This window comes from Pempheris klunzingeri, chromosome 19, assembly GCF_042242105.1.
Source record: "Pempheris klunzingeri isolate RE-2024b chromosome 19, fPemKlu1.hap1, whole genome shotgun sequence".
Taxonomy (NCBI): Eukaryota; Metazoa; Chordata; class Actinopteri; order Acropomatiformes; family Pempheridae; genus Pempheris; species Pempheris klunzingeri.
Window position 1 is genome coordinate 16,862,101 of NC_092030.1, and position 20,344 is coordinate 16,882,444.

Genomic DNA, 20,344 nt, shown 5'->3' on the forward strand with positions numbered 1-20,344 from the left:
TAAGTTGGCCAGAAAACAAGTGGCAGCCAGAACAGTGGAGGAGGGGGGATGGGCCAAAAACGCTGACCCCGGGGTCAAGGAAATGGCCGTTTTGGGAGCCGACGCAAAACTGCCTCTTTTTTGCCTCATCCACCTCCAGACCTGTTGGGAAACAGTTACTGATCACTTTTAATGTGGTAAGTCGGCCAGAAAACAAGTGGCAGTGGAGGAGGGGGGATTGGCCAAAAACGCTGACCCCGGGGTCAAGGAAATGGCCGTTTTGGGAGGCGACGCAAAACTGCCTCTTTTTTGCCTCATCCACCTCCAGACCTGTTGGGAAACAGTTACTGATCACTTTTAATGTGGTAAGTCGGCCAGAAAACAAGTGGCAGCCAGAACAGTGGAGGAGGGGGGATTGGCCAAAAACGCTGACCCCGGGGTCAAGGAAATGGCCGTTTTGGGAGCCGACGCAAAACTGCCTCTTTTTTGCCTCATCCACCTCCAGACCTGTTGGGAAACAGTTACTGATCACTTTTAATGTGGTAAGTCGGCCAGAAAACAAAGTGGCAGCCAGAACAGTGGAGGAGGGGGGATTGGCCAAAAACGCTGACCCCGGGGTCAAGGAAATGGCCGTTTTGGGAGCCGACGCAAAACTGCCTCTTTTTTGCCTCATCCACCTCCAGACCTGTTGGGAAACAGTTACTGATCACTTTTAATGTGGTAAGTCGGCCAGAAAACAAGTGGCAGTGGAGGAGGGGGGATTGGCCAAAAACGCTGACCCCGGGGTCAAGGAAATGGCCGTTTTGGGAGCCGACGCAAAACTGCCTCTTTTTTGCCTCATCCACCTCCAGACCTGTTGGGAAACAGTTACTGATCACTTTTAATGTGGTAAGTCGGCCAGAAAACAAGTGGCAGTGGAGGAGGGGGGATTGGCCAAAAACGCTGACCCCGGGGTCAAGGAAATGGCCGTTTTGGGAGCTGACGCAAAACTGCCTCTTTTTTGCCTCATCCACCTCCAGACCTGTTGGGAAACAGTTACTGATCACTTTTAATGTGGTAAGTCGGCCAGAAAACAAGTGGCAGCCAGAACAGTGGAGGAGGGGGGATTGGCCAAAAACGCTGACCCCGGGGTCAAGGAAATGGCCGTTTTGGGAGCCGACGCAAAACTGCCTCTTTTTTGCCTCATCCACCTCCAGACCTGTTGGGAAACAGTTACTGATCACTTTTAATGTGGTAAGTCGGCCAGAAAACAAGTGGCAGCCAGAACAGTGGAGGAGGGGGGATTGGCCAAAAACGCTGACCCCGGGGTCAAGGAAATGGCCGTTTTGGGAGCCGACGCAAAACTGCCTCTTTTTTGCCTCATCCACCTCCAGACCTGTTGGGAAACAGTTACTGATCACTTTTAATGTGGTAAGTCGGCCAGAAAACAAGTGGCAGCCAGAACAGTGGAGGAGGGGGGATTGGCCAAAAACGCTGACCCCGGGGTCAAGGAAATGGCCGTTTTGGGAGCCGACGCAAAACTGCCTCTTTTTTGCCTCATCCACCTCCAGACCTGTTGGGAAACAGTTACTGATCACTTTTAATGTGGTAAGTCGGCCAGAAAACAAGTGGCAGTGGAGGAGGGGGGATTGGCCAAAAACACTGACCCCGGGGTCAAGGAAATGGCCGTTTTGGGAGCCGACGCAGAACTGCCTATTTTTTGCCTCATCCACCTCCAGACCTGCTGGGAAACAGTTACTGTGTAACGGGTATATGCAGGACCCAATAGCAGCACAGTTAATGGAAGAGCAGACGACTACCTGCTGGCTGGGTTGATGGGAGGCAGCTGGACCAGAGAGGGACAGGCTAGACTCGTAGTTAAATCCAGAGTCAGGGTCAGCAACAGGCAGGCAGACAGCGAAGCAAACAAAACCAAATGGGGCAATCAGGCGGAGAATCGATGACAGGCGGGAGGTCAGGTAGTCAGCAGGCAGACAGAAGACAGGAAGGACACAGGCGTAGCTCGTGGTCAGGAACAGAAGGCTTAGGTAATTACCAGGGCAGAGACGAGGAACTGTAGTCAGGGGCAAACAGGGTCGAAACCAGGAAATCTGTCCGAACAGGAGTGCTGGAAGGTCAGGCATGGAGCGAAGACAATCTGGCACTGAGTGAGTCTACTGCTGAGCCTAAATAGGCAGGTGAGTGTAATTGAGTGCAGCTGGGGAACCAGGTGAGGGTGATTGCCACTGATTGGGAGGCGTGGCCAGGTAAGTAGGTCAGAGTGTGGAAAAATACCAGGAGCAGCATACCAGCACAGCAGATTGTGACATACTGATCACTTTTAATGTGGTAAGTCGGCCTGAAAACAAGTGGCAGCCAAAACAGTGGAGGAGGGGGGATTGGCCAAAAACGCTGACCCCGGGGTCAAGGAAATGGCCGTTTTGGGGCCGGACGCAAAACTGCCTCTTTTTTGCCTCATCCACCTCCAGACCTGTTGGCAAACAGTTACTGATCACTTTTAATGTGGTTAAGTCGGCCAGAAAACAAGTGGCAGCCAAAACAGTGGAGGAGGGGGGAATGGCCAAAAACGCTGACCCCGGGGTCAAGGAAATGGCCGTTTTGGGAGCGGACGCAAAACTGCCTCTTTTTTGCCTCATCCACCTCCAGACCTGTTGGGAAACAGTTACTGATCACTTTTAACCCTTTGATGCACAACATGGGTCCAAAGTGACCCGACTGAGTTTTTATGTGCTATATCTTTGCAATAAATTAATTTCATCATTCAGCATTCCAGGAATTCCTCAATTAACTTGTTTTTGATCATAATACATCCTTCTTTTATTTTTTCCTTTCTTACTTTTTTAATAAAAACACTTTTTGTATCACTACCCTTCTAATGCACAACATGGGTCCAAAATGACCCATATCCACTTACTATGTGAATTCATGTATGGCTCAGTGTTTCTATGCTATATCTTTTAAATAAATGTATTCTGTCATTTAGTATCCCAAGGATTCAGTAAATATTCTTGTTTTTGTTTAGCACAAATCATCATATTTATTTTTACTTTATTGCTTCATGAACTAGCATAGCTTTTGTATGACTACATCAAGTTTACACACATGAATTTACTATGGTATTTGGTGGGAACCTTTGAAATTTGTACATGCTTGCAATTCGTAACGTGTTTACTGTGGACAACTATTCGCCTGCCACATGTCACTGCTCAGCACAGCTCCCTTTGTACATCTGATACATGTAAGTCTTGTTTTACAATTATTGTAATCTTACCTAAGAAAACGTTTGATTGTGATTGATTGGCCACAATAAAAAGCCACTCTGAAATGTTCAGTTTTATCACACAGCACAATGCCACAGATGTCGCAAGTTTTGTCATGCTGACTGCAGGAATGTCCACCAGAGCTGTTGCCCGTGAATTGAATGTTCATTTCTCTACCATAAGCCGTCTCCATACACGCTTCAGATAATTTGCCAGTACATCCAACCGGCCTCACAACCGCAGACCACATGTAACAACACCAGCCCAGGACCTCTACATCCAGCATGTTCACCTCCAAGATGGTCTGAGACCAGCCACCCGGACAGCTGCTGCAACAATCGATTTGCATAACCAAAGAATTTCTGCACAAACTGTCAGAAACCGTCTCAGGGAAGCTCATATGCATGTTGGTCGTCCTCATCGGGGTCTCAACCTGACTGCAGTTCGTCGTCGTAACCGACTTGAGTGGGCAAATGCTCACATTCGATGGCGTCTGGCACGTTGGACAGGTGCTCTCATGGATGAATCCCGGTTTTCACTGTTCAGGGCAGATGGCAGACAGCGTGTGTGGCGTCGTGTGGGTGAGCGGTTTGCTTGATGACATTTTGAATGCACAGAGATACCGTGACGAGATCCTGAGGCCCATTGTTATACCATTCATCCACGACCATCACCTCATGTTGCAGCACGATAATGCACGGCCCCATGTTGCAAGGATCTGTACACAATTCCTGGAGGCTGAAAACATCCCAGTTCTTGCATGGCCCGCATACTCACCGGACATGTCACCCATTGAGCATGTTTGGGATGCTCTGGATTCACGTTTATGACAGCATGTTCCAGTTCCTGCCAATATCCAGCAACTTGGCACAGCCATTGAAGAGAAGTGGACCAACATTCCACAGGCCACAATCAACAACCTGATCAACTCTATGCAAAGGAGATGTGTTGCACTGCGTAAGGCAAATGGTGGTCACACCAGATACTGAACCCCCCCCCCCCATAAAGCAAAACTGCACATTTCAGAGTGGCCTTTTGTTGTGGCCAGCCTAAGGCACACCTGTGTTTGGTCACATTCACCACATCACGATAGTTACACTACAGATACAGTTCAGTTCAATAGCCATCAGTGGTATGTGTATGTGTGACAAAATGACAAATAAACATGTTTAAAACGTTAAATGCATGATTGCTTGGCCCAAACCACTGCTAAAGTGATTATTTAAAGCAAATTATTGTTATAGTATGAAGTCATTTGATTTAAAATCATACTTAGATAAACGGGTCCTTTTTGACCCATGTGCGTAAACTTGATGTAAAAATACAAAAACCTATTTTTGTTCATAAAATAAGAAAGGAAAATTGATAATAATGACCTGTATTACTCAAAAACAAGATATTAAAAGAATACTTGGAATATTCAATCATAAAATAAATTGATTTCAAAAGATACAGCAAAGAGACACTCACCCAGCATGAAATCACATAGAAAATGAATGTGGGTCATTTTGGACCCATGTTGTGTATTAGAAGGGGTGTGCATATGTTGTGCATCAAAGGGTTAACACCACCGTGCTGCAGTGAGGGACGTCGTGATGACGTCAGCGAGTGGTGCAGGAAGACGAGAGGAATGAGGGCGACATCAGAGAGCAGCAAAGGCCGTGAGACGGTAAACCTGACTAAGGGTTAGGGTTACCGGCGTTACCTTTCACACTTTGACATGTCAGGTCGGTGAATGCTCTCATCACACCAGCCGGATATTGTTTTCATACAATCTCAGAGGAGTTACGTCAACAAGGGACGACGAATGGCTGCGTGAGATGGTGATTTAAAATAATAATAATAATAATAATAATAATAATAATAATAACGTTGTATTGCCTCTTGTGTCTGTGGCGTTTGGTAATTATGAGATAAATACAGCAAGCGAGGCTATGACACTGTAATTAGCTTATTTCGTATCATTGATCATAAGTAACTGTAATCACTTCACGTATTGTTGATGTTCAGACTGTGGTCCAAACATGGGAACTGATCTGCCAAAATCTGAATACAATATTCGATAGAAACTGGAAATTCGCGTCCTTAAAATCATCGGAGGTGGATCCCAGTCTACAGTGTGCTTGTGTGTTCCTGACAGGTATGATGCCAGACAGTCCCAGCCTGTGTGTTGGTACACAGCCTGATCGGAAAGCATGGGGCTCAGGCTCAGTGGCAAGGTAAGACAGAGTGGGGCCCTCAGACCTCTTCCCCTTCATGAACACCATCATTAGCATTACCTCTGCAAATAGCATCACATCCATGTGGGTGTTATCGCTGTCCATATGCTCTACAAATTGTGGAAGTATTCAGATTTTTTACTCAAATGCAAGTTGAAATTCAAACAGGCTTCACTGGCACGGCAGATCAGAAACCTGTATTGCCAAAGCAGCATGAAGGAAATCATCAACACAGACAAATGATTTGCAATAAATATACAAGAATATGCAAATATCAACAATCATATTAAATGAGAGCAATAACAATATGAACATTTACATAACGTTCAAATTCATGTGCTATTAATTATACATACAGTATATAAGTCTGTATTTGTGTGTGTGTGTCATCCACTGTTCTGCAGCCGGACACACCCTGTGTTCTTTTCCTGGGAGGGATGTTTTAGAGAGGTCATTAAGCACCACTCAGTGGTGCAGAGTGCAGCTCTTTGGCTGTTATGCAATTATAAACAACATCATTAGATTGTTATTACTCGTGCATCAAGATAGTTCAGCTCAACAGCGAGCAACACTTTTGGATTCAAAACGTTGGGATTTGTGGACAAAATGTTTTGGTTTGAATTAATAATAATTTACTTGCAATAATACATTTTTTAATTGCAGTGTCAATAGTTTTGCTCTCAAATCTAGGTTTTGATTGCATTCTGGAAAGTTTTGCTCTCAAATCTATTCTGTTTGATCCGAATAATCTTCAAATAGTTCACAGTGACTATCGAATAGTATTTTTGCTTAAAACACACATCCCTTACTGCAAAAGTCCAGTCACCTTTAGTAAGGAGTGGAACTTAGGAAGCGACAGGAGGGTACCTCAAACCTGTATTTAAGTATAATTTGCCTGTGCTGTTTATGCTGCAGGGACAACAGAGCCACAGGCTGGTGATCTTGGCAGCCATCTTCGTCCTGATGACACTCCTCATCCTGTATGGCTCCAACAATATCAATGAAGAAATCTACGCTCCCTTCCATGTGGCTACAAATCACGCTCTCAGGGCCACAGATCTGAAGACGTGGGGTGGCAGAGAAGGTTATGTGCCAGTTTATGGGAACAAGGTACTTCACAGGTTACATGCAAACGCATAAATGTTACAAGTGGAACCTCAGCAAACTTGGATGATGTAGATATCCACATACTGAGGGATTGGAGCCAAAAGGGCCATACTGGGCAAATACGAGTATTATTTACTCACGATATTTTTGTATTATCACATACAGAAATGTGGACTGACCCTAATATTAGCTTGCATGTAATTTGATTAGAGACATTACACATCAGTAGGGGTGAAAAATAAAGCAGGGTGCTGCACTGGGAAATATCAATGTTCACAAAAGTTTTGGTGTACCAAAAGAAAGTGATGCACCATTAGAAACTAAATGTATACTTATTCCTATTGAAAGGAAATAACAGTAAGCAGCTGCTGTAACTCATGTTAAAATCAGCAGGTGATTTCAAATGAAGAATATACTGTAACAGATCTGTCACCCCAAAGCAGACAATGGCAAAATGTAGGTCGACTGTTTTGTCAGTTTGCAGTCTGTTGCTGTTGTGTCTGCTTGTTTTTGTCATATGCAGAAAGATAAATGATTTCAACTATGTATGCTATGCAGACCCTGTTGCAATGGGCGTGTTGTTGTTTGCAAATTCTGTCCTCTTCAAGCTCTGTTAACTCAACTTCTTAACTCAGCTGAACAAATACACAATAACGGTTGGTGAACTATTCAGCGATTTTATAGTAACTCAGCAGTTACTTTAAAACGGTGGACTTTATTTTCACGCCACTATTAACTATGGTAATTTGTTTTTAATTCATTCACTTAAAATGTTTCACATTATCTTTTTTCTTTTTTAGAGTATGAACCTTCATTGTCACAACTGTGCACTGGTGACGAGCTCCAGCCACGTCCTGGGCAGTGGAGCAGGGGAAGAGATCGACCGTACAGAGTGTGTGATTCGTATGAATGACGCACCCACGTTGGGGTATGACACTGACATAGGGAACCACACCACGCTGAGGGTCGTCGCCCATTCCAGTGTGTTCAGGGTGGTCCGGAGGCCCAAGGAGTTCCTACAACGGCCAGACAGCAACCCTGTGATCATCTTCTGGGGACCCCCTAACAAGATTGGGAAGGACGCCAAAGGAACTTTGTACAGATTGATCCAGAGAGTCAGCATGACCTACAGCAACTTGTCATGTTTCAGTATCACAGCCAGCAAGATGCGCAGATTTGACAATCTGTTCCACAGGGAGACAGGACGAGACAGGTGAGTACTGAGGGAGCTAACATACTGTCACTCATATTTTATCGAGCATCAGTCCCATATTGTGTAAATGCCACTTTCCCAAACTCTGTTTTCCACATTGTGGTGTGTTTTTTTCTGCTTAGACAAAAGTCTCACTCGTGGTTGAGCACAGGCTGGTTCACCATGGTCATAGCCATTGAGATATGTGATAATATCAAAGTATATGGGATGGTTCCACCCAACCACTGTGGGTGAGTATAATGATGGGACTAATCAACCAATGTAGATTCTGTAAAACACTATCAGCCTATTCTGTGCCACATTATTACAAATCACAGATTCACCTTTGGTTAAAAGAATTAATGAATAAATGTAAATCCTTTTTTCTAGAAAAAAAGCTGGAACCAAGAAGATGCCGTACCACTACTACAAGCCCAGGGGGACTGATGAATGTTTAACATACATACAGAATGAGGGCGGCCGAAGAGGAAACCACCATCGATTTATTACAGAGAAGCAAGTGTTTGCACGCTGGGCGAAGCAGTACAACATCACATTCACTCATCCCAAATGGTGAAAAGACTTTTTGTCGAAACCACAAAGGGATCTCTCTGCTACAAGATGGATTTTATTATATCTTCCTGAATGAGCCTTCAGATAGCCACATGATGAATGCACGGGGATGAAAACGCCTTTGGGAAAAAACTATAATTTGACCAAATGACTGAAGAGATGTTTCCTGTTGCAGAAGAGCACAGAATCTCAGTTTTGAGAGGTTTCTGAAAAGTGTATATCCCACATGGACATGTGGCAGCCATCTGATCAGTGTTTTTGTAAATAGAAAAGAAAGTGAATTTAAAGAATGAATTTTTACTTGTTTATAATAGTTTTGTTATTATGTACTGAAAATGCACTTATGTTTCCCATGTTGAGGGGGGATTATATCAACAAGCATTTAGGGATGCACTGACTTTTTCAGTCCCAATACTGATTCAGATACCTGGGCTTTTGATATTGGCTATTACCGAGCATCAGCAACGATCTTCAAAATTAACTGTTTAGGTGTGCTTTTTTGAGCATTGGACGGTCCAAATACTAAGGCAAATAGCGATCCTGAAAAGGGCCTTCTTCGGGCAGGCTTGTTAAATAAATTAGTGTAAAATAAATTACACTAAAAGCCCAGTAAGCTCATCCAGATCAGAGTCTACTGGGCTGGTGATGCACAACTTAGAGTACAAACGCAGACGTAAATGAGTTGAACAGATCAGCCAATGGATCAACCCTATTGTCAGCAATCCCCTATCCAGCTACTTTAGTCAGTATCTGCACCAGTATCAGTGTCAATGCGTCCCTACATGAGCTCTCATTAGATATGACGAAGTGGCCTACAGAACACCATATTGTATCAGCTGTCTATTATATAGAGATTCAGCAGATCACTATACAGTGTACACCGAAGCCCCACGATGCTGTATGTGAGCCATGTGTCTGGGTGTTTGAAATTTTACGTTATCAGTTCCTGAGCGAATACTCAAACTATTCTTTTTCAATATCAGATTTATTCTAGATATACAGATGGTCAGATTACACAGAGTACTTATGTTTTTAGAGTCTGGTCATGTCAGACAAGTTGATATCCCTGTAATTTGAGGATATTACTACACTGTACCATTGTTGCTGCACTAGATGTTGATTTTAATGTTTTCGTGAACAATAAACAGTTGCCTCATGAACTTGAACCTTTTTACCTCAAAGGCATTCCAGCGCATGCAGCTTTGGTTCAACTAGTCCACAGAGTGCATCATGGTCATGCTATATATCAGTATTTCTAAGGACTGCACGATTCAATTAACAGTGAAATTGCAGTTTTAATTGTTGAAACCTGGTAGTTTCTGAAATGTTGTTGCTTTTCGAATATAATCGGATCGGATATAATTTTGGCCGCATGTTGCTAGTGCCCGTATATGATGCTAAATCTTAGGAGAACTGTGAAGATGGCCCCTGAAACTCAAATATTATTGATAAAATGCAAACACATATCCATACTAACTTTCTCAAAATGTGTTCACCCAAGTCCTATCAGCGAGGGTAAACTCTGTATCAGAACCACCTGTGAATTTAACTCAACACAATTCATCAGCACCACTAACTGCAGGCTCCGAAATGACCAAAAAAATGAATCAATCCTTTGGTTGGTTGAAACAAAAACTGAACATAATAGCTGGACTGTTGTCTCAGGCTGCATTAGTCCTTGCTAGGTGCATCTAATGTAAAACAATCTAGTGACAAAAAACCCCAGACGAATCCTGAAAAAAGCATGGCATCGAAATTAAATCTGCACCTGGCTTTCTGGTCTAAATGAGAAAATGAAATGCTAATTTAAGGGGTAGATGCATGCAGCATGCAACTGGAAGTCATGTAGTAGAAAATTTCTCTTAATGAAGGTAAATGATGATAATGATGATGATTCTCTATTTGTTTGCCCATGATGGACTGGTCTCAATGCTGTTTTTCACAAAAAGCTCTGTGCTGTTTATCAAAAAACAAATATATGCTCTGAAAAATACAATAAGTCAGTTCAAGCGTGTGGATAGTATTTGTATTTAAAATATGTACAATTTCTTGTTTGCATTCAGAAACAAAGACATACAGACTAAAGACTAAATAACAACACAAATAGAAACTTGACTGGCATCTGTCACTGACTGCACCGTGTGCTATGGAAAATGAACAACTTCATGGTGAAAATCAGTTTGACAATAAGCGTCTGCCAGCATGTCTTTGTTTACATTTCTCCATCACTGACTCTTTAATAAACCACTGGAAACATCTGAAAAGGTAGCTGTGATCTTTTGTCTCAGCCCCGCCATCGAAACCAAGATGGCCTCCTGTTGAAAAGAAAAAACTAAATTAAAATAAAAGCCCAGTGCCTCCGAATCATTGACAGACCATAACGCATTTGTGTATGAATACACTGTAAATGTATCCCACTGCAAATCCCTTGGTGGTTCAAAAAACAAATTATATACTCATATATGGCCTCACCTCTGTCCGAATGGTCCTACTGCCCTGACTGGGGCATGTGTTGAGGTAAAGGTCAAATAAAGCACTGGGGTCAGACACATCCAGGTTTTGGTCTGCATCTACACTGGCCTCCAATCCCTGAAGACCTCCAAAAACGACCAAAAGATGCCTAAAAAGTGGGAGAAGTTTAAATGAATAAATTAAAATTATTAATAATAAAACATCAGCGCTATGCTACTGGCTCTGTGAGGCTGTAAGTAGGTACAGCCTGAGCTGACTGCTAACATCAGCATGCTAACATGCTCAAATTGACGATGCTAACATGCTGAAGTGTTGGACAAACTGAAATGTCGACTCAATGGTGGCACTAGAGGAGCCGTACAATTCATCCTCTGTGAAACATGAATGTCTTCACCAAATTTCATGATAATCCATCCGATAGTTGTTGATATATTTCAGTCTGGACCAAAGCGGACTGAACAACAGACCACCATTATCATCCTATGGGCTAATAAATAATAAATGGCTGATAAAAAGGTTCTTTGACCTGCCCTCCCATCTTATTGGCTCTGCACCTACTTGAACGGTGGCAGTGTCATTTGGTCTATGTTGCCGCCTCTCTCTGATGTGCCAATAGTCACGTCGTATCCTTCCTGATATGGGCTTTCTGTGAAAACTGCACCTGAATTAACAAACCCAAGCAAAAAAGGATGAAGCAGTCACAGCGGGGGCCAAGTTTAGATGCTTATACAACATTGTAGGTGAAACAAAAATGCTGTTCAGCTCTTAATTGTCCAAGATGTTGTACATTTTTATCGCGAGTGTAGGAAACCTACTGAGACAAGAAGCCAGGCGGACAGTGTAACCCCAGTAGAGACCTCCTACAGTCCGGGGCACGTGAGGAGCCACCACCACACCTTTATGTAGTTTGTTCTCTGAGGATGACGGATAGACACACGGACACACACTCTGAACTGACGCGCAGAATCTTAAGCACAATGAGAGCTTTTCTCAGTAAAAACGTACAGTACATAAAAAATGAAAAAGGTAACAGTCTGACACTTACCTTGGCTCTGTGTCTTCTTGAGCTGTACTGTGACTCGAAGTCCAGACTGCAGCTGTTTATCAATCCGAACATCCTGAAGGAGCAGATGGAGATAGTTCTGTCTATCTGCATGTTTGACCATAGTGTCAGATGATGACAGCGACCACTATTGAGACATGCTCACCTTTCTCATCCCACAGTTGACCAATGAGCCTTTTCCTTGTTTGGTCGGCCTGTCGAGAACTATTCCCTCTCGGTACTCTGATTCATCATCTATCCTCATGTGGTGAGGGCTGTCTAAAGGGTTGAGCAAACCTGGTAGGAAAACAAGACCAATAAAATGGGTCTTCTTTTGCCTTAAAAGGGCCTGTTTACACCTGGCATTACAATCTACAGTTACCTCTGCCTAGGTTTAATATTCATACAATCACATTGCACATCTGTATTTTACACATGGATTCACAACAGAAACAGTAGTTTTACTTTTATGACTCTTGTATAGAAGGAAACAGAAATAACTGCTGTGCTTTTGTTACATAATGTTTGAAAACACTGCAGCTGCTGGGAGATGATGGGAAGTTTCACAGTTGTTTTTGTCCTGTGAACGTGACTTTCTGTCAGAAACACCACCACCAAGTTACGCCAGCAGCAGTGAAGATGCCTGAATTTATATAATTTTTTTAGATAGGGTAGCAAATTACAGATCAAATTCTATTTCAAGTTGAACCGTGGGAGTGAAGGTTGCATGCTGCTGTTCTAAATACAAACTTAAAACTTTTAGTGCCTGATTGGTGCATTTTGCATCAAACATTGTACTGCTTCTCAGTTATAACTCAGATCTGCCTCACACTTCCTAAGGATATCATTATTTACTTACACTTCCTAAAGATACCATTATTACATTATATATTGGCATCTGTTAATGAATATCCATAAATCTGCTTATTAATTATAGTTAAAAGATGCTACTTCTTACTCCAGAACTTGCCTGACAATTATCAATTTAATTCAATCAATTAGGTTTACTACAGTGTTAAAGAAAAGCACTGATAGTTGTCTGTACATCCATGTTTACACTAAAAATAGGACCTGGAATAGCTAATTTGGCACATTTTTTATGTAAATTTTGGAATTCGGAGAGTGCACGGTTATCTCAGTTCTGTCTGAGGCGGTGACCCACAGTGTCAGACTACTGGAAATGAATGTATGAAACTGAAATGTGGACTATTACCTGCATACTGTAAATCTTGATGCTTGGGGAAAAACCATTTGCGTAGATACCTGGTGGAGAAGAAAAACATATCACCACCTGACAAAAAGGGCTCATACTGGTGATTTGATTATAACATGTCACTACTTACTGGGGACATTCAAGGTACTGAAGTATTCTGGCGAGCTGAATACAAGCATGTCCTTTCTTCCCAACACCGGTAAATTCTCCTTCAACGCTCCTGTGGGACAAAGATAAAAAGCATATTTCCTGTTAGCTTTCTGATGGTTTTTAGCAATAAATTTTATCTCTTGGGTTGACTTACTTGACATCTTCGCCTTGTTCATCAAACACAACGATCTCATCGACACAAAACACGACACAGGCTCGGGCGATCTGTCCGGCCAGGTACGTACGTAGTTCAGTGGACTGAGCGTTATCGAGGACAGACCCTGGCAGGGCCACACTCACTGTGTAAGCCCGACCTAAGAGATCCATGTACAGATCATACATTACAGCACTCCATTCACAAGTATATGGGCTAACAGCATTCCATGAAATGATAATAAAGTTACCTTTTTTGTTTTGGCTTTGTTCAAGTTTTGCTTTCTCTTCGGCCTCTTGCTGTTTCTGCTCCTCCAACTGTTTGATGAGCTTGGCCTGTTTCCTTTGCTTCTGAGCGTCCTTTACTATTTCCAGTGAGAATCAATGACATTGGTAGGAAAATGATATATGTGGACAGACAGGAGAAATCCAAACTGATGGTCTCTGGCAGTGATTCTGGGCCGAACAACAAAACTGCTTGGCTACTATTTTGATAACTGGTGAATTGTTTAAGTCACTTAACAAGTCAAAATGAAGTCACATTACAGAAATCCTGCTCCTTGGTTGTGCTGTTGTTTGTCTTTTGTGATAAAAAACGGAGACTAAAACTTAAGGGAAAACATCACCTTAAAAGAATTTTCTGAACATAATCCTTAGTTGTAGCGTTTAAAAGATAGAGGGTATAACCGGTGTGAAAAGGCGTATAAAATAAGTATAATTTGGAATAAAGGAATGTTTTTTCCCTCTGGTTCCTTTACTCATCTTGATACTCCTTTCACTTATCTAGGGCTCCCATGGGGGGCCCTGACACCCAGGTTGGGAACCTCTGGTCCAAGAACAGAGGGTGTCATATAAATTATTCAGATTGTAAAGCCCTTTGAGGTAAATTGGAGATTTAGAGTAACATAAATAAACTTGACTTGACTATTCTAAACCTTCTACACTTGACAAATAAAGAAGCACAGTAAACTCGGTGCTGATAATTACCTGAAACTACTTCTAATGTTGGGGCCAAACACATGCTAAAGCATCACATGCCATACTGAGATATTACAATACAATGAAGTCACGGAAAACTAACACAATTCTAACGCTGAATGTCACTTGAAACATTTTAATTTAGCGTTATGCGGGGTGTAACTTGTGTATAAAACCAAACTGACTTGACATAAATGGCACAAGAGCTTTTAGCTAAATGTAGCTAACAGCTAGCTGTTTACTCACGTTCTGCTTTCCTTTTCTTCCAGTCCACGCGCTCCTCGGGCTGTAAAAGTCAAGAAACGCATTATAAGTGACACAAAGAAAAGAAGGATGTCATTTTAAGCAAAGCAATAGTTAAATCGTACCCCTGAGGACACAACTTTTGGTCTTTTCACAGCACCGCCAGTAGACATTTTAAACACACCAACACGTGAAGTTTATTTACTTCCGGGTTGTCATCCGCGTTTCAAAATAAAAGTCTGTTAGTACCATGAATGTTTAGGGTGTGAAAATTTAAGAATGTGAATGTGAATAAATGAATCCTCAAATACAATTAAAAGAATCTAAACACAAAACATGACAAAACAACTATCAGTTACACAATAAAATATGATTATCTTGTATTATCTTGAGACATGCTGTTTCATTTTGTGTGCTGTTCCACAGTTGCATTTGTATGAACATGTAAAACGTTTTGGTCTTGAACAAACTAATAAACATGTAAATGAAATGATGTTGCTGTCAGAGGATATAGTCTAAGATATGTGAGCAGGAACATTGTTTGGCTGAGACACAGCAAACAAAAGATCTTAAGACTTAGTAAAAATACTCAATTGTTTACATTTCACCTGAGGGAACTGTTTGCTGATAGGCTGATTGAACTTATCTGCACACTGTCTGTAGCCTATAAACTCATGTCGGGTGTCAAAAGTCCACCAGTGTCATTATCACTTACCAAATGTTCACGTTCCGACATGATTCTCTGAAATAAAAGCTCGTCAAACACCTAGATTATTACAATAGTTTCTCCTCGGTTCAATGCTGTACTCTCCTGATGATGGTTTCTAATTGAACTCTGAGTCTACTTAGCCTCAACATTAAGTGGATCCAGCCCTCTCTCCCTCCTTCCCCTGACCTTTCAACCTTTTGTACTTTTATATGGCAGTGGTGGAAGAAGTATTCAGATCTTTTACCACCTAAAAGCAGTAATAGTACAGTGCAAAATTACTCTGCTACAAGTAAAAGTCATGCATTCAACATTTTATTTTTACATTTATTTCTACATAGATTGTACAGTTAGAACCACAGCGAGTACTCATAGCTCAGCATTTTTAATGAAATGTAAGGAAGTAAACGTATGGCACCAAAAATCCTTTACAAGCACTTCTAGTGGTCAGTGGGACGTGATGGGATTTATCTATTGTGATTAAAACTCAGTTCAGACTGCTGCTTGTATCCTAAATATATGTGGAAATGGGGCCCTTCTTGACTGTATATTTAAACTTCTGTTAGGTTTGTGTTCTTTGTGTCATATAGTTAACATTGACAAAAAGAACAAGACAGGAGCCAAACACTGTGTCAGTGCAGCTAAAGAACAGAGAAAAAGAGAACATGTGGATTTACTAAATGCTTTATTTAACTTTTCATCAGACTGATTCAGGACAAATGTCCCCACAGTTAAAATGTGACATACAGGTGTACAATAGTACAATAATTAGGTTTTTTTAAAACAAAATCACCTAAATATACTTTAGAGTTACCGGGAAATAGTTATAATATTGAAAAATATTTATTTGTTTAGAGTAATTGCATAGGAACATTCAAAAGGATTTTTTGTCAAAGTCCCTGAGTTTTTTCACAATTGCAGTGTGAGACAAACTGAAAGTGGACGTGTGTCTTTACGTGTGTTTGTTATGAAAAAAATGTGGATGGACGGCTAACGCGTGGGAAACTTTACTGTCCGTCACTCCACTTTCTCAAGATGCCCTCTGCTGCGTCCAGGGTGGAGTCCTCCTGTGAGACAGACACAGTGAGTGTGAGTGAGATGGACAGCAGCAAACACAATCAAGGGAAGATTTGAATCAAATTAAGGTGAAATTCTTCAGTTCATTTACTTTGACAAAACAGAATCGGATGTATTTGTCAAACTCCTTGCTGTGCTCTGGACTGTAGAATGCAGAGACCGGGATTGTTGCCAAACCCTGCAGAGAAAAAAAAGCCAAATTATGTAACTAAGAACTCAGAAGAATCAGAAACATGATATTCTAAACAGGGAATAAGACTCTTGAATAAAATCCAATCAAGTATTAAAGTAATGCATAATATTTACCTTCTCTTTAGTTAGCCATTTAACAAATTTGAAGTCATAGGGTTCATCTTTTGAGTTCTGGTCATTCAAGTCCACCTCTGTCAGTAGAAGGAAAACCAAGGTAAACATTATTTAGAGGGAAACATTTTTTTTTAAACGTTATTCTATTTTGAGTCATGATGGATGGAGGTGTCTTTTGTTCACTCACTGACAGAGGAGATGTCTGCGATCATAAAATAGCCTCCCTCTGGCATGATGGGCTGCAGACCCACACTCTCCAGACACGAGGCCAGCTTCTTTCTCTTGTGGTGCAGCATCGCAGGCAGCTGTTGGAAGTAGCTCTCCGCAGTCCCGAACAGCTCATATTCCCTCTCAAATCCCTGAGCGACGGCCTCCTGTGGAAGGCAGGGATGGATGAAAGGTCCAAAATGGGAAATGCTGAAGCTTCGACTGTATGATTTATGTTGAAATGACAATTATATAGATTTGATAAAGCGAAAGAAAAACTATCCTCAACATTTTCTGATCATTTTAATAGAGTAGAAAAGTTGTTGGTCAATATACTGTACAAATGTACCTAAAATTCTAAAGGAATGATGTGTTTACCTGGGCAGCAGTAGCACAGTGGTAAACAGTGTTCTGGTGGATGGTTTTCATATGTTTCATGATGTGCCCAGCGCTGATGGCCCAGCCAACCTGAGAAGAAGGAATACGCCATCATCACAATGTGGAATAAAAAAAGAAAACATCACTTGAATACTCCAACAATCTGTGCAGTACCTTCCAGCCGGTAGCACTGAAGGTCTTTCCACCACTTCCGACAGTGATGGTTCGCTCCCACATCCCAGGAAGGCTGGCTGTCAATACATTAATTAACATATTAATAATGCAGCTGTATACTTTGTGTGTACCCTGCTGGGCTCTGGCTGCGTCTCACCTATCTTTACATGCTTGGCTCCATCATAAGTCAGCCACTCGTAAACCTCATCACTGATGCACAGCACGTCGTGTTTGATGCACAGATCAGCGATCATTTGGAGCTCTTCGGTCTTGTAAACCTGTAATGGACACAGATTGGTGACGTGTTTATGTATGAGAACACATACAAAGTGACGTAACAGTTAATAAATATGTGAAATGCGCACAAAAAAATGACACTACACGGGTAAATATCTTACTTTGCCGATTGGGTTGTTGGGAGTGTTGATGACGATGGCTTTTGTGCGAGGAGAGAATTTACTGGCCAGCTCCTCCGCAGAAAGAACCCAGTCTCCACTCGACAGGACGGTGCCTCCCTCTTTCTGAAATTTAAAAGTAACCTTTATTAAAAAATCATTATTTACTTCTGAAAAGTAAATAAAGGTTGACATATAGTTTTATGATAAAGGTGAGGTTGCCTAAAGAAACATGTAGACCACTCACCGGCCTCAGAGGAACATACACTGCCTTCCCTCCAACCATCTTCACCATCGGCTGGTAGCAGTCAAAGAACGGCTCAATAATTATGACCTGAGAGACAAAAATGGGTGGCTGACACTGCAGTTTGTTGTACTTTCACACACATTACTGTACTGTGGCTGATTAGCACCATGTAGAGGAGTTTAACCGTTGAGAAACCCACATGGACTCTATATTCAAACATATGTACATTTTTGACATGCTTGCTGCTTTTCACTTTTATGTTTTCTTCATGATTGTTGCACTGCACTGTGCTAAATTTTGACAGATCGATTTTCATACCTCATCACCTTCATCAACCACAGCCTGAAACGCGCAGAAGAGAGCCTGATAAGCTCCAACTGTGACCAGGACGTCTTCAAAAGGATCGATCTCATGCTCCACAATCCTACCGAAGAATTTAGCGAGGCTTTTTACAAGAGGGGGGTGGCCCTGCGGACAGAAATGACATGAAAACATAAGGTTGGCTGTTTGTTGACTCTGGCTGTTTGTACTGCATCTATTTGTTCTTTTGATACCTGCTTAAAAGTGCCAAAATTAAGCATGCTTTTGTGGCATTCATGGAGAAATACAAGAGTTCCCATGTGTCTATTTGCACTTACAAAGGCTCGGGTGTACTGGTGCATCAGGGGTCCTCCACTCACAGCTTTACAGAAAGCCTCCTGGACAAACTTGGGAGGAGAGAAGTCAGGAAATCCCTGTCCAAGGTTCACTGCTTTATAGTCAGCTGCCAGTTGTGTGAATTCAACCCTGTTGATGTAAAACAGGTCAGATGCTGCGGTGTTGTTATCTTAATTATCAGGTAAAATCAAACAACCATAACCTACAACCAAAAATCACATCCTGTGGTCATACCATGTTCCCTGTAACCATTTAATAAATGAGTAAAAAAGTACTGAGCAATACATGTATACACAAGTGAGCAAGAAAGTAAATAAATAACTATAAAATCATCGCCCAAATTATAAATAAATAACTAAATAAATAAAATGTGCATGCCGGTTTTATAGACATATCTATCTATGCATGCAGCCAGTTTAGGCATCGGAAGTATCACTCTTGAAGATCTGCCGTGACTCAAATATTAATGATTCTTTTGCAAAGCATCAAAGAAAAGTGATTGTTTTTCACACATAATATCTGATTTGTCCATTGTTTCAAGACTGTTCTGAACACGTGCTGTCTGAAATCTACCATATGTTTGATGTTTTGGAATAGAAAAAAAATCCAGTCTCAAGAATATCAGCGTATGATATAATATGACATTACATGACACAGTCTAATTATCATGACAAAGACTTGCTGTTTTTTCATTTCCTCCTGTTTCACAATCAGAATGTGACATGCTGATCATTTAAAGAAGTATAATAACAGGACTTGGTCCCTGGCTGTGTGCCACCCACATTCTCCACAGATCACATGGTTATATTCGAAGTCCTGCCAGGCTCCATTTAGAGAAATGAAGCCGGAAAAAAAGAGAACTTTATGATCTTCTCCAAAACTAAGTTTGACTTTTTGAAAGACATTAACTGGTTTTTTTCTTCTGTTGGGAAACCGACTGTTTACATACAGCAATACAGCATATGGCTTTAGTGACAAACCCTTCTGAGTTATTACAATCACTCACCAAACGTTTTTATCGACACCACCTGTCCTGCTTGCATGGAGTTGTCTAGACATGATTATCTGAAATAAAAGCACATCATTAAGTACGACATATGTTAATATGTTGTAGAAAAGTACGAGTTTCAATTAAAGCAGCTGTACCAACCGTGTAGTGGTTTCTAATTGGATGCTGACGAATTGCAGTCAGATTTCTGGCAAGATTCCTGATTATTCCCATCAATAGATCACCATCGTCTCAGGAGGCAGCGCACAGGCTCAGTGATCCCGACAGGAAAGATGACGGTGCAGTAAAAATGTTTCCAAATGTGTCGTTTCCCCTTGCGGCTATTTTTCTATTTAAATCAAGCACATGAGAAGCGGTGAGGTCAGGTGCTCGCACCTCTCCTTCAACCTCCTCTGTTTTCATTTCTACTTCCTGGCTGGGCGGAGCGAGACACCGGGGAGGGCCGTTCCTGCGCCGCATGACAGGGGCGCGCACGTCGATCGTTGGTTTGCGTAGAACAGGAACGCGCACGTAGCTCCCGAGCTTTATTGATCCTTCGTGTTTTCGCTCGTTGTCTTTTCTGCCAGAGGAAACTCAGAAAGCTCAAACACAAAAGCATCTTTGATTG

At 41.8% G+C, this 20,344-nt stretch overlaps 3 protein-coding genes across 4 annotated transcripts; 1 reads left to right on the forward strand and 2 right to left on the reverse strand.

Annotated features, from left to right (window-relative positions):
* The first annotated feature begins 4,869 nt into the window (after positions 1-4,869).
* st6galnac6 (ST6 (alpha-N-acetyl-neuraminyl-2,3-beta-galactosyl-1,3)-N-acetylgalactosaminide alpha-2,6-sialyltransferase 6) lies at positions 4,870-9,534 on the forward strand. 2 transcript variants are annotated; one of them, XM_070850494.1, is made up of 6 exons: positions 4,870-5,062; positions 5,380-5,458; positions 6,374-6,568; positions 7,366-7,778; positions 7,901-8,008; positions 8,148-9,534. In XM_070850494.1, exons 2-6 carry the CDS (start codon positions 5,435-5,437, stop codon positions 8,332-8,334), a joined length of 927 nt encoding a protein of 308 aa, XP_070706595.1. In that variant the 5' UTR covers positions 4,870-5,062; positions 5,380-5,434; the 3' UTR covers positions 8,335-9,534. The 2 variants fall into 2 exon arrangements, with proteins under 2 accessions (XP_070706595.1, XP_070706596.1); XM_070850495.1 differs by lacking the exon at positions 5,380-5,458.
* Positions 9,535-10,219: 685 nt separating this feature from the next.
* On the reverse strand, positions 10,220-14,775 carry spout1 (SPOUT domain containing methyltransferase 1). Its single transcript, XM_070850659.1, has 12 exons — positions 14,707-14,775; positions 14,585-14,624; positions 13,612-13,725; positions 13,362-13,521; positions 13,188-13,277; positions 13,058-13,107; positions 12,011-12,141; positions 11,848-11,920; positions 11,618-11,716; positions 11,361-11,463; positions 10,803-10,950; positions 10,220-10,645 (listed from the first exon to the last, which is right to left on the reverse strand). The coding sequence occupies exons 1-12, from the start codon at positions 14,752-14,754 to the stop codon at positions 10,556-10,558; spliced, it is 1,146 nt and encodes a 381-aa protein (XP_070706760.1). The 5' UTR covers positions 14,755-14,775; the 3' UTR covers positions 10,220-10,555.
* Positions 14,776-16,093: 1,318 nt separating this feature from the next.
* On the reverse strand, positions 16,094-20,130 carry kyat1 (kynurenine aminotransferase 1). Its single transcript, XM_070850658.1, has 13 exons — positions 19,879-20,130; positions 19,735-19,793; positions 18,710-18,857; positions 18,390-18,539; positions 18,072-18,158; positions 17,828-17,950; positions 17,587-17,707; positions 17,430-17,506; positions 17,256-17,345; positions 16,858-17,044; positions 16,671-16,747; positions 16,456-16,542; positions 16,094-16,354 (listed from the first exon to the last, which is right to left on the reverse strand). The coding sequence occupies exons 1-13, from the start codon at positions 19,948-19,950 to the stop codon at positions 16,295-16,297; spliced, it is 1,338 nt and encodes a 445-aa protein (XP_070706759.1). The 5' UTR covers positions 19,951-20,130; the 3' UTR covers positions 16,094-16,294.
* Between the last annotated feature and the right edge of the window lie 214 nt (positions 20,131-20,344).